Here is a 12,992-nt window from a genome sequence, read left to right as displayed (position 1 = left end):
CGGGGGTGCTTTCGAACTGCTAGGTGGGCAGGCGCTGGGACCGAGCAGCGGGAGCGCACCCCGCCGCGGGGATTCGAACCGCCGACCTTTCGATCGGCAAGCCCTAGGCGCTGAGGCTTTAGCCGGTATTGTTAGGTACTACTAAAAGGTAATGTTGATATGGTAAGTTTATTAAAACAGGAGTAACATACCATATCAGCATTGTGTTGCTCATCAGAGTCTGGCAGAAATATGTATAGCGTCAGAAGAGAGAGTTGGGAGGGTTTTCAGCTGAGTGTTTCAGCTGCAGCTGAGATATTCCTGCAATGCAGTTGGACCTTGGGGATCTGAAGCAGAATTAGTAGTTCTTCTGCCTGCTAACCAATGTGATCTGTTTCTGTATTGGTAAATAAGCTGTGATTACAAAGATGTAGTTACAGATAGGTAGCCGTGTTGGTCTGCCATAGTCAAAATAAAAAAATTCCTTCCAGTAGCACCTTAAAGACCAACTAAGTTAGTTCTTGGTATGAGCTTTCGTGTGCATGCACACTTCTTCAGATACTGGAAGGAATTTTTTTATTACAAAGATATAGTAAGTCCTCAGTGCTCTTTCATGACACGGAAACAGGAAGTACATATGCCCACCTCTGGAATTTCAAATTTAATTTATTTATTTATTAAATTTTATTATATTTTCCACAATTATAACAAAAACCACAAAGCAGAATGACACACAAAAACAGAAAAAAAGAAAAATACATCAAAATAGGTCAATGAACGAAAAAAGAAAAAAGGAACAATAAACAGATAAACAATAACAACAAATTTAATTCTTTACAAATCCAACCTTTTAAACATCTTGGTTGACTTCCTCTAGTGCCTCCCTTCTGAGTTTCCTTGTGGTTGAAAGTAACAGCTTTCCAATCTCATTCTTAAACTAAAACAATTTCCAATTATAATCCATCTTATTAACTTTTCTTAATATTCTAGATCCCATTTATTTAATTATAACTTAGTTTAATCCTAGGCCTATTTGTTTCTTTCAAATTTATTTGGGGGATGGGGCGAGCACTTTAGTAACTATACTGTATTAACACCCCTTCGTTTACATTGCAGAACTGACTTAGGTAACAGTGGTTTTCCTATTTCCAGAACCGAAGCAATGGAACCTTTTTCTCTGTATGACATCACTGCTGTTGTTTACACCAAATCCACCGAGAGAATTATTTCACCCATGGTTGCTGAACTTTACCACTTAATTATAGCAGTACAATGGGGAGAAGTGAATCGTGAAGGTTTGGCTGGTTTGCAGGAGGCAGCGGAGGAATTAGCCAAAGCTACTGGACAGCTTTCCTCTACTGCAAGGAGGTAATATTTATTTTTTAAAAGTAAAATGGTTCAGTTTGAAATCTGGGCTCAAACCAACCAACTAGCCATCCAAATTCCCCCGTATATTAAGTCAGGGACTGGGCTTGCCAAGTTGTCCTGCAGGGCCATCAACAGATGGGTAGAAAGAATAGGATTTTGAGAGGCCCAAGACCACCAGTGGCTCCAGTCTCTTAACGTTCATTGAAAACAAACAAACAAACAAAAAGTCAGTTGGCCATTTCTGAAGAAAGTTAGCATGCAAATTGTGGAGGTAGCTCTCATGATTCAGCACTCATCAGGCATTGCTAAGGACACCTAATCCACCACTGTTGTTAAGCCATCAGAGGAAGCAATGCTGGCTCCAGTGCTATTTTTCTAGAAAAAGAGTTATTGAGCTGAGTCCAATATGGCCTAGGACCCTCGTACCTACGGGACCGCCTCTCCTGGTATGCCCCATGGAGGACCTTACAGTCTGCAAATAATAATGTTAAGTTGTGGGTGAACATATCAGACGACACAGCGATTCTTCAAACAGCTCTTGTTAATTCACAGGCCAGAACAGAACTGAACTGAAGGGTTCAGCCACCCTGGTTATATAGAGCTCCAGTACAATGCAACTGTAACAACTTTCTGTAACTATCCAATCACTGAATGTCACTTTCAATCCCTGATTTGCATATGTGGACCTGAGTGAAAACTATCTACAGTATCCCCCTGCTGGCCCAGGGTGAGAACTTCAGTACATAACAAATAACATATTGGAGGTCCCAGGCCTCAAGGAGGTTAGACTGGCCTCCACCAGAGTCAAGGCCTTTTCGGCTGTGGCCCCGACCTGGTGGAATGCTCTGCCACAAGAGACCAGGGCCCTGCGGGATCTGATATCTTTCCGCAGGGCCTGCAAGATGGAGCTGTTCCACCAGGCCTTTGGTCGGGGTCCAGTTTGATTCCCCCTCTCTCCTTATAAGAACTTGAATGAAAGTGCCCCCCCCTTTTCTCACAGGCTCATATATGATCAGTACAAACAGTTAGACTGGTGAGCATTTAAGGTCCCCAACCCTAATCTGCAGGTTGCCATCTGACTGGATTTCACTTTGATTCTGATTTGATTTTAGGATGTATTTTAATTGATTGCCTGGTTTTATGTATTTGATGTTAGCCACTCTGAGCCCTGTTTTGGCTGGGGAGGGCGGAGTAGAAATAATAATAATAATAATAATAATAATAATAATAATAATAATGGTTGTTGTTGTTGTTGTTGTTGTTGTTGTTGTTACTATTATTATATTCTGCCTGATTCTAGGCTGGCTGAAGAATCTGATGATGAGGTGCTAAAGCGGGAAATGGCACCCGCAGCGGAATCTCTCCTGATCTCTGGAGAAAACATCCTCCTGGTTGCTCAGAAGCTTTTTATTCAACCTGATGCCAAGAACTGCCTAGAGGAATTGGCTGCATCTGCAAAAAGGATCCTCGTGGAAACCATAAAAGTACGACAAACGTATTTCCAGTGTGTTTAAACACAAACGGGCTCGCTCACGAGTGTTTCAGGGATGTCTTCTTCGACAGTTAATTGTGACAAACTGCTGGCTGCAACCTCAGGCTTCTTCTATATGGCGTCGTCATACCCTAGGCCTTCTTCCTGAGTCAGTGGGGAGTTGGGGGCAGGCCTTGCAGTATCACCCTGTTGGGCGCAGGGTGCCGTAACTGGTGGACCATGCTGCTCATCAGGGAGGAACAAAGCTTGTAGCGTTTACATACATGCCCAGACTTCATTGCACTGTGAATTTGTATTTATATTACTAGAGACTGCAGCAGACCCTCCAAGTGTCCCTGTTTTCCAGGGACCGTCCCTGTTTCCCAGAATCTGATTTGATCCCAGAATGTCTCACTTTTCCTTAGGACGTCCCTATTTTCATCAGAGAAATGTTGGAGGGTATGGAGTTATCCGACCCCCGAGCCAAGGAGATCATTAACTATACAGTGGTGCCCCGCAAGACGAATGCCTCGCAAGACGGAAAACTCGCTAGACGAAAGAGTTTTCCGTTTTGGAGGTGCTTCGCAAAACGAATCTCCTATGGGCTTGCTTCGCAAGACGAGAATGTCTTGCGAGTTCCTGCTGGTTTTTTCCCCCTCCCCCCCTTTTTCTAAGCCGCTAAGCCGCTTATCAGCTGATCCAATCAGCAGATAAGCCGCTTAAAGCCTCTAAAAGCCTCTAATAGCGCTAATAGTGCTAATCCGCTAATCCTTCAATGGGCTTGCTTCGCAAGACGAAAAAAAAACGCTAGACGAAGAGAATCATAGAACGGATTCTTTTCGTCTTGCAAGGCACCACTGTACAACCTTTAGAAGACATCTGAAGGCAGCCCTGTGCGGTAGTACCTCGGGTTACATATGCTTCAGGTTACATACATACACTTCAGGTTACAGACTCCTCTAACCCAGAAATAGTACCTAGGGTTAAGAACTTTGCTTCAGGATGAGAACAGAAATCGTGCTCTGGCGGCGCGGCAGCAGCGGGAGGCCCCATTAGCTAATGTGGTGCTTCAGGTTAAGAACAGTTTCAGGTTAAGAACGGACCTCTGGAATGAATTAAGTACTTAACCCGAGGTACCACTGTATAGGGAAGCTTTTAAATGTTTGATTATGTTGGAAGCTGCCTAGAGTGGCTGGGGCAACCCCATCAGATCGGCAGGGTATATATACAATAAAATTATTGTTATTATTTTTATGGAGTAGGACGTCCCTATTTTCATCGGAGAAATGTTGGAAGGTATGCTACAGTCATTCATGTTGCTCATGATGGGCAGGCGAGTAGTGGCGGCAGTGACCGGGGGAGCATGGCAAGGCCTGCCTACCTGCTTGCTCACGTCACCTGTTGTTGTCACACTGAGGCTCACCTCGCCACCTAGTGGTGGCCATGCAAACTACAGCATGACGACTTTTTTCTTGCAATAATATTATATAGGTAATATATGAAAATGAAAGCCCATCTTTGGAACATTAGGAGAGCGTAGGGGAATCTTTTTCAACCCAGGGGGCCACATTCCCTTCTGAGCAACCTTCTGGGCACCACCACATGCTGGTGGTGGGCGGGGCCAGATGCAAAAATGGGTGGAGCAATGGATGTAATTTTTCCCTTTGTACAGCAGCTAGTTTCTGCACCCACTCGCACACCCCTCTCATTTCTTTATCCAGGCAAGCAAGAGGCATTGTCTGAGTTTAAGGACACATTCTAGCTGGGCCAAAGCACTCAAGGTACTAAGCAGGAACAATGAGACATGTGGCCTGGGTAGAAAGAGGAGCTTGGAGGGTTGCATTCAGCTTCTGGGCTTGAGGTTCCCCATTCCTGCATTTAGGATAATGACACTATTGTTGTAGTTTAGTCGTTTAGTCATGTCCGACTCTTCGTGACCCCATGGACCAGAGCACACCAGGCTCTCCTGTCTTCCACTGCCTCCCGCAGTTTGGTCAAACTCATGCTGCTAGCTTCGAGAACACTGTCCAACCATCTCGTCCTCTGTCATTCCCGTCTCCTTGTGCCCGCCATCTTTCCCAGCATCAGGGTCTTTTCCAGGGAGTCTTCTCTTCTCATGAGGTGGCCAAAGTACTGGAGCCTCAGCTTCAGGATCTGTCCTTCCAGTGAGCACTCAGGGCTGATTTCCTTCAGAATGGGTAGGTTTGATCTTCTTGCAGTCTATGGGACTCTCAAGAGTCTCCTCCAGCACCATAATACAAAAGCATGACGCTATAATGACATTATAATAGTTGCCAAATACAGTGGTACCTCGGGATAAGTACTTAATTCGTTCTGGAGGTCCATTCTTAACCTGAAACTGTTCTTAACCTGAAGCACCACTTTAGCTAATGGGGCCTCCTGCTGCTGCCGCGCCACCGGAGCATGATTTCTGTTCCTATTCTGAAGCAAAGTTCTTAACCTGAAGCACTATTTCTGGGTTAGCAGAGTCTGTAACCTGAAGCGTATGTAACCCGAGGTACCACTGTAGATTATTGCAACTATGCTGACATTTTAAAATCTATTTTTATTTTTATTTTAATCCTGACCTTCATAAAATGAGATGACAGCGCAGGAAAGCTGCTAATATACCTGTGCTTTTAACATTATAACTAGTATTTATATGTATATCGACATTCTCAAAATGCAGGTGGTGTTTAATCTCCCTCACCCAAAATGATTATTCCAATGCAATTAAAAAATAATAATACATACGTTCTTAATTAATTTACTAGGTCCTCCAAGCAGAAGATGATGCCCTGGTTAGGAAGATAATTCAAGCTGGCCACTGGCTTTTCAACTGCCTCCTTGTACTGGAACCTGCTGAAGACGTATCCACAATGCTGGTCACTTTCCGCAGCTTTTCGGAGGCTTTGTTGCTGCTGACCAAACTGACAGAAAGACTTCTTTGGGATCTGAAAGAATCTTGTCGGAAGCACTTGGCTCAAACCCTACAGCTCCTTAAGAACTGCATTCCGATGCTGTACACAGCAAAACTCAGCAGCTTAAAGCATCCTGGTGATGAGCAAGTGGAAGTCTCGAAAAGCTATATTTTTGGCTTGGCAAGAAGCACGGTGAAGGAATTGATCTCCCAGCTGAGGAACAAGGGAACAAAGAAACTACATGAAAGAACTGGGCTCTTTCCTCACCATTTGCACAATGTTTTGAGCCTCCTGTCCAGACCTCAGTCCAACGAGGGTGAGATAAGCTTCCTTGTAGAATCGCTAGTATTCTACAGCATGCTGTTAGCTGACTCATCAAGAGAATCTGTGAAGCTCAGTCTGGTCCAGCACTGCCATCGCCTCCTGAAGTTCAGAAAGATGATTGCCACAAATGAGGGCACATTGGAGGGTTTCCCAGTGGAAAACCAGAGAGGGGGTAGTATAGAAGAGAAATGTTCTGCCATGAGAGCAGAGATGGAGAATCTTGATCAAGCAGTACGTACTGCTGTTCTCTATCAGGTTCTGGACAATTTTGTGGAGACCAAAGGACCCATGAAGAGGTTGGTGGAAGCTGCCATGCAACCATGTTCTCCTGCTGAAAATGGAGGATTCCTAAGAAAACTGAAGCCTCTCACTACTGAATTCTTCAACCATTCCAACCAGATGCTCAAAGCGACAAATTTTGTTCTAGTCACCTGCACCGAAAGGAAAACCATTCAAAGCATTGAAGGCTGTGTAGACCATCTGAGTAGACTTCTTGCCACTGTGCCTGCCCTCCTCAGTGAAATGAGCCACCCTCCAGGTCGTAAGGGTGCACCCGAAAAATTGCACTTCCTGTGTCAGACGTGGTTGAGCACAACCGAAAGCCTGCTGATGTGTTTGGACAAAGTAATTGATCTGCGTGAATTCCTCAAATTATGTCTGCAGGACATGATGGAGCACAAAGCAAGGAGTGAAAAGGCCTTAGAGGAGCAGCAGTCTGGAGAGTTTTCTCAGCACGCATCCAGTCTTTCCAAAAGAGCTGTGCAAGTTGTTGAGTTTATTAGCAGACATCTGGACAGAGCCAGAGATCCCATTTTCCGGAATGGACTGCTGGTTCTAATTAAGCAACTGGAAAATGCCATACCGCAGGTGAAGGTTGCTGCAGATCAGTGTCTGGCAAGAATGGCTAGTCTGCAAGCCAAAGATGAATATTCAAAGAGGGCAAAAGATTTGATGGAGGCTGCTTGCAGTGTCAGACTGGGACTGGATGAGTGCAATCAGCCAGATATTCTCAGCCCACTTCGGGTGGGTGTTCGAAGCGGCATTATTTTCAAAGATGTTCCAGATTGTTTCACTCCCCAGGACCTTATAGAGCTTGATACACAAAGCACCACAAAGCAAAGTAGTTCAAACAATTCAGAATTACTTGAAGAGCTCTCAGGCAGGTCTATCCCTGTCTACAGTTCTTCCTCCCCAAATCCTAGTGGCAGTGATTTATTTTCTGAAGGTGCAAGTGGAAAGATTGATATGCACACTCTGATCAGCGAGATCCTAGCAGCTACAAAGACACACAATGTCACAAGTCTGAACAGTGCTTGCTCTGACTTATTGGAGCTTTCCAGTTGTTGGGTGGATGCTGCTAAAGAGGCCTTGCAGGTTTCTAAGCTGCCTGTGTCAGAGGAACTGTTGCAATACAGAGAAATAGTGACATTAATCCCTTGTCTTATTAGCTCAGCCAGAGAGGTAGACGCAAACTCTATTCCTTGCACAGAGACACTTCAGCAAACAGCAGTTTTGCTCTCAGAGAGAATTGATGCAGTTAAGCAAGGTCTGACCGTTGTTGCGAGTTCCTGGTACAGCCTAGCTAGGCAGTTAATTTGCGTTCGATCCTCTCCCGAATTTTCTGACAATGCTAAAGTGTTAGGCGAGATCACGGAGATTTTACAGGCTGTTGTTCAGCTGGCCGGCCAAGCCACTCGTCTAGAACACGACGAGGGGCTCCCTGAGCTTCCCGGACTTCACGAAACTTTTCTGCGAGTTCAAGCTAAATTCATTTGTGTGCAAGCCAGGACAAAACTCTTGCTTGAAAAGGCACTGGCTGTTAATCAGCCCCGCTCCAGCAACAAAGCTGAGCTGGAGACAATGGATGCTCATTGCCTCTTGTGGTCTGTCACCATCCAAGCATTCCTAAACTCTGTAGACCAGTTTATAGGAAGAGACGTATTGTCCTTAACTGAGTTGCGAGCCAAAACAAAGCACCCGCCTTGGTTGCAGAGCAGCCTGGCAGCAGTATCAGAAAGTTCCCTTCGGATACAGGAAGCAAGCAGGCTGTCGCTTCTGTCATGTGCTGAACACAGCGCTAAGCATGAGGTTACAGCACTAAAGGAGCAGATGAAAATACTGACATACTCCCTGCTTGGAGTTGCCGATGTTCTGACTGCCTCCCCGCTGCCTGCCCCCAATTTGTTAGTTCGCTTTGAGCTTCTCCAAAGGGAACTTGCCATAACAGCCAAAGTCCTTCTGCTTCAGATGAGTGCGATCAATGGAGAATACTTGAGTTGCATCCGAAACATCATCAGCCGAACCCAGCCTGTGCCACGTGGCAGTGAAGGAGACAGGGGCGAAATAGACAAGGAGGCCTTTGAGAAAAATGCGGATGAGCTCCGGGCAAATGTCCAGATGGTCAAAAAGACCGTCGGTGATGCTCTGGAGAGCCTTTCTTCTGAGGAACTGAGAGGGAACTTACTCTCCACAGCAGACCACCTTCTGCTCCTCACTGATGAAGTGATCAGAAGAGCTGGGGAACTCCAAAGCCAGCTAGACAAGGAGCATCTTCTCAGAGACAGTGTTTTATACGAGTGGTCTGCTACAGCGGCTTATCTTGTGAAACAGCTTCAGTCCACAAAGGGTGCAAGTGAAGCGGCTGTGGAACACGTGAGGAGGTGCTTGCAAAACAAGGAGGGGCAGATGCCTTCCAGCCAATCTGTCTGTCAGCTGCAACTCCCCTTACAGAAAGAACTGGGTAGTGCAAAGGAACAGAGTCCTGGGACACCAAAGCACAAAGCCACTAAGACTGGGCAAGGCCTGTTGCTTGCTAGGGACGTTACCAAAACGGTAAGATGGTTCGTATCTCCGATAGCTCTTTAGCAGTTATTGAGCTTTGCTTTGCCAGCAATACCACTGCTTTCTCATGAGTTGCATCAGGATACGGTGAGAGGAGCAGAACTGCTCCAACTTATTGCAAGATCTTTTCTGAAAAATCCATTCTTTTAGCCTCACCAGTATCCCTTATGGGAAGTGGGTTTTGGAGCAAACAAATATGGGTTTTGTGTTTGAGGGCTCAGAAGCCATCTCCACCTTTCCCTCAGCTATTTACTAGCCCTTCAGTCTATCGTGCTTCTCTTCTGTGACGTGTGTTTTGTGAATCCAACTACATCCACAGGCCACATGTCCCCCCCCTTGGGATAATGTACCCTTCCCCAGCTCCAGATTGCTGCCTGGCTGGCCATGCTGGCTGAGGCTGATGGATTAACATACAAAACATCTGGAGGCACCAGGTTGGGAGGGGGCTGGCTTAGGGAGACAAATATGCAGAACTGGCCAAGCGTTTGCTTGGTAAAAAATAACCCCCACACCGCTACTTCTCCCAATAGCAGAAGAATAAACTTGCTGCTGGGGTCTGAAGAGAAACAGGTCATCCCCCCCCCCCAAACCACAAAAGAACCTTGTTGCAGCAAATCACAAATATTATTATGCCTTCTGGGCCCATATCCAAGTACAGGCCCCTCTTTACTTGTATGGCACTGAAGATGACTTTAAAAGTTGAAACACAGAATTGTTACCCTCAGAATACAGTTGTTTTGTACAGTGAATTATATTCATACCTTGTATCTCATTGATGTGTGGCTACATACTCTCGTTTGTTAATACCAGTGTTTATATATCCTTGGGTATCTGGCTGTCCTATATATGATATAGAAATGTATTTAATTTATTGAGTACCTGGATTTTCTTCTTTGCATTTTATCAGGAGGACATGCTGTATATTCTCTAGGCTGGAATTTCCTCTTTTGCTTTCTCCATCAGCCCCGGGAAGATCCGCAAAGTGGTTTTGAGCCCAGTCAGTCTGAATGCAGCTTGAGAGTCAGCCCTGCTGCCTCGCCGGGGGACTCTGAGAAGTTGGGGCACGACGGCTGTCCAATTGCACAAGTCACCCAGCAGATGACAACTCAGATGTCCTACATGGCCAAGTTTCTAAAAAGGAAGGGGCCAATCGCGGTACTTCCACATTAATGTTTTTTCTTTTGGGAAAGAAGACCAGGGCAAAAGCTCAGAAGGTCACCATATTGCTCCTTCTCAACAGACTCTGCCCTTTCTCATTTCTCTACAGTGCTGCCTCTGTTATTCTGCTGTGCAAACCCCTGGAGAAACTTCACCTATTAAATAAATATGCCAAGCTGGCTTTCAGGGTGCTCATCTGTGCCTTTTTGTTTTGCTTTCCTTTGCTGTCTTCTGGCTGGTTATGCCTTTCAGATGCCTGTTTCACTCTGGACAACATTGTCCTTAACCTCAGCTGAAATGTTTAAACAGTCCACATTCCCTTTCCACATAGAAAACTATTCTATCAGGAAGAATGCTCCAACCTAGCCCTTCTCCTTAACCTGCTGCCTTTCTAGATGTGGTGTGGGAAGGTTTGGGGCATCCAGATGTTGCTGAACTACAACTCCCACCAGCCCTAGACATTGGCCATGCTTGCTAGAGCCAATGGGAGTTGTAGTTCAGCAACATTCGGAGGACCAAGGGTTCCCTGCTCCCGTTTCCAGATGCAGGGAGCTTTTTATAATGATATTATTCCTCAGCTGCAGGTTATAGACACTGTCTCTTAAGGCCTATTCTGAGTTCTTTGGATAAAGGGTAGAGTGTGAATGTTTTAGTGGATATCAGGGCTGATTTTGTGTTGTGGGGTTTTCTTTTGGAACTGCTTCCCATTTAGACCAAGGAACAACTCATTTCCTGCGCCGCACAGATCATTTCTGGAGGGGAAACCCTGGTAAAGTTTGCAGGCATCATTGCAAAGAACTGTCTAGACGAAAGATGTGCGACCGAACTGCTGTATGCCATGGAGCAAACCAAGACCATTAGCTACCAGCTTAGCATCGTTTCCAGGTAACTGGCTTTCAGAACATGCTCTCTGATTCTTTCCATAGGATAACATGCTTTGCATTTTATCCTTGGCACAATTTATTGCTAGGGGAGAGATTGATTGCATATCTCTGTGTAGGGCTGAGGAACCTGTGACCCTCCAGATATTCATAGCCTCCAAATCTCATTAGCTGCCTGCCCCTCTGGGGAGCTGGGATGATGATGGTCTGGACTGGAGGGCAAAAGGTTCCAAGCCCCATTCTAGTGGATGAGGGAGGGAGTTGCAGCAGTGAACATACTTACTGTGAGTTTGTTCTTGTAAACTGGATTGGTTGAGCACTTCAGTGCTGGCTTTTCAGCACTAGTACCCAGGAAAGGTGAATCACCTTTCTTTAGTCGATTTAAAAGTTTTGTTTTTTTAAATCACCCTTGATCCTTATGTTTACTGGGATGGTTGGCAATGGATGATATGAACTAGCCTTATTGGGGTAGAATTACAACAATATTACATAAATAAAAGAGTAATCAACAGAACACCCCAAAATCATCCCTAGAGGGTTTAGATCAGGAAAACAATGCATGATTAGGGCTCAACACCTCTTCCTCCAGCCATAGAAGCCCCATGTCACACCTTAGGTGCACTGCATAATGCTTTCTCTCTGCACTTCCAAGGGTAAACGCATCAACAGGTAAAAGCAGATCATCTGCCGAGCACCTTGTGAGCAATGCACAGAACCTAATCCAGGCGACTCTTCAGATGTTAAAGGCTGCAGAAGTGGCTTGCGTCAAAGTAAGTAACCTTTTATTTACATACAAAGCAGGGGGTTGGGGGTCCTTACATTAAAAAGACTATGTGGGAAAGGGGAGCGAAACTCTTCCCTCGTCTTACCTCACTACACTTTGTTGCTTCAAGGCAGGAGTAGCTAGAGTCTAGACCTTTTCGGTTCACATGGACTACATTCACCCTTGGGCCAGTCATTTTAAACTGGTTTATATGAACCCATGGTTTCAAGTTGGCTTTAGCCACCAAGTCAAATTAACCACATTTTGTCAGTTGTGGCAATGCAACTAGCTTGTGGTTAAGCAAAAGTGGAAGCTTCTGGACCCCTCACAGCTGTGCCAGATGAGAGAGGAGTGAAGAGTGTGTGAACTCAAGGTTTGCTTTGGCTTTTCACATCGCACTGAACTAAGTGTTTTGATCTTGGGATGTGACATACTCAGGAAAGTGAGCATTTTCTCACTCATCTCTTGTCAACCACCCTGAGATTGTGAATTGTTTTGCTTGCATCTGCTTAGCATAATTCTAAAGCCCCTGTTTTTCCTGAATGTATAAGTTTCACTTTCAAACAGCATTACTCTTTCCTTGCTTCGCTTTTCTGCAGGGTTTGCGTCAACCGGCCCCTAATTCAGAAGAAGCCAATGTAGCTGCATTTTGCAGCAGGTGGAGGAAAAGTCTGTGGTGGCACAGGGCCAAGGAAGCTTTAAATTCAGACAGAGATGAACTGGGACTTCGCAAAAAGGGATCGTGGACCGAACCCACATTCACATCCATGACCCAAGAATTATCAGCTCCTTAGTCAGAACTGCTCTAAATCTAAATGCTTTGCTGTTTCTGCCCAGAAGCAGGTTACTGACATTGGTTATGCTCCAACTTGTGGAAAGAGACATCACACTCACGAATAATTTAGTCTGCCCATTATAGTTGCTGTGGACGTAGTGCCCAAGTTCAATGCACAAATGCACTCACCGCTATGGTCACAATTATTCACATGCTTAGCTGTTTCCTATCCTCAAAGTTGCAACTCTGCCCTTGCCTTTCAATATGCCTATCTTGTTTGTTTCAGATGGCTTCAACTTCACTACCATTCACCCCCCCCCCCATGTCAGGTAGCAGAAAGAATACCAAAGTTGGGAGACATGGGTTCAAACCGCTGCTTGGCCATGACTCTCACTATATCTCAGGCTAACGTACCACACAGGGTTATTGTGGGTAGGAGGAAATGACCAGGCAGTCCAACAAGTATATACACCTTGGGAGGGAAGGGGGAGAAAGTAGATAAAATCTACAA

General features: G+C 45.4%; 1 protein-coding gene across 2 annotated transcripts; it reads left to right on the top strand.

The window, feature by feature from the left end:
* Positions 1 to 1,141: 1,141 nt before the first annotated feature.
* On the top strand, positions 1,142 to 12,916 carry LOC309529986 (uncharacterized protein; the record flags this gene model as incomplete). 2 transcript variants are annotated; one of them, XM_082218430.1, is made up of 7 exons in its annotated part: positions 1,142 to 1,347; positions 2,648 to 2,831; positions 5,593 to 8,895; positions 9,868 to 10,059; positions 10,808 to 10,947; positions 11,596 to 11,713; positions 12,306 to 12,916. In XM_082218430.1, 7 exons carry the CDS (start codon positions 1,142 to 1,144, stop codon positions 12,498 to 12,500), a joined length of 4,338 nt encoding a protein of 1,445 aa, XP_082074556.1. In that variant the 3' UTR covers positions 12,501 to 12,916. The 2 variants fall into 2 exon arrangements, with proteins under 2 accessions (XP_082074556.1, XP_082074555.1); XM_082218429.1 differs by having other exon boundaries at positions 10,775 to 10,947.
* Between the last annotated feature and the right edge of the window lie 76 nt (positions 12,917 to 12,992).

The sequence above is a fragment of the Podarcis vaucheri genome (genome assembly GCF_965113315.1).
Source record: "Podarcis vaucheri genome assembly, chromosome: 3".
In the NCBI taxonomy this organism is placed as follows: domain Eukaryota; kingdom Metazoa; phylum Chordata; class Lepidosauria; order Squamata; family Lacertidae; genus Podarcis; species Podarcis vaucheri.
Note: the sequence above shows the minus strand (reverse complement) of the source record. Positions and strands in the feature narration are given on the sequence as shown.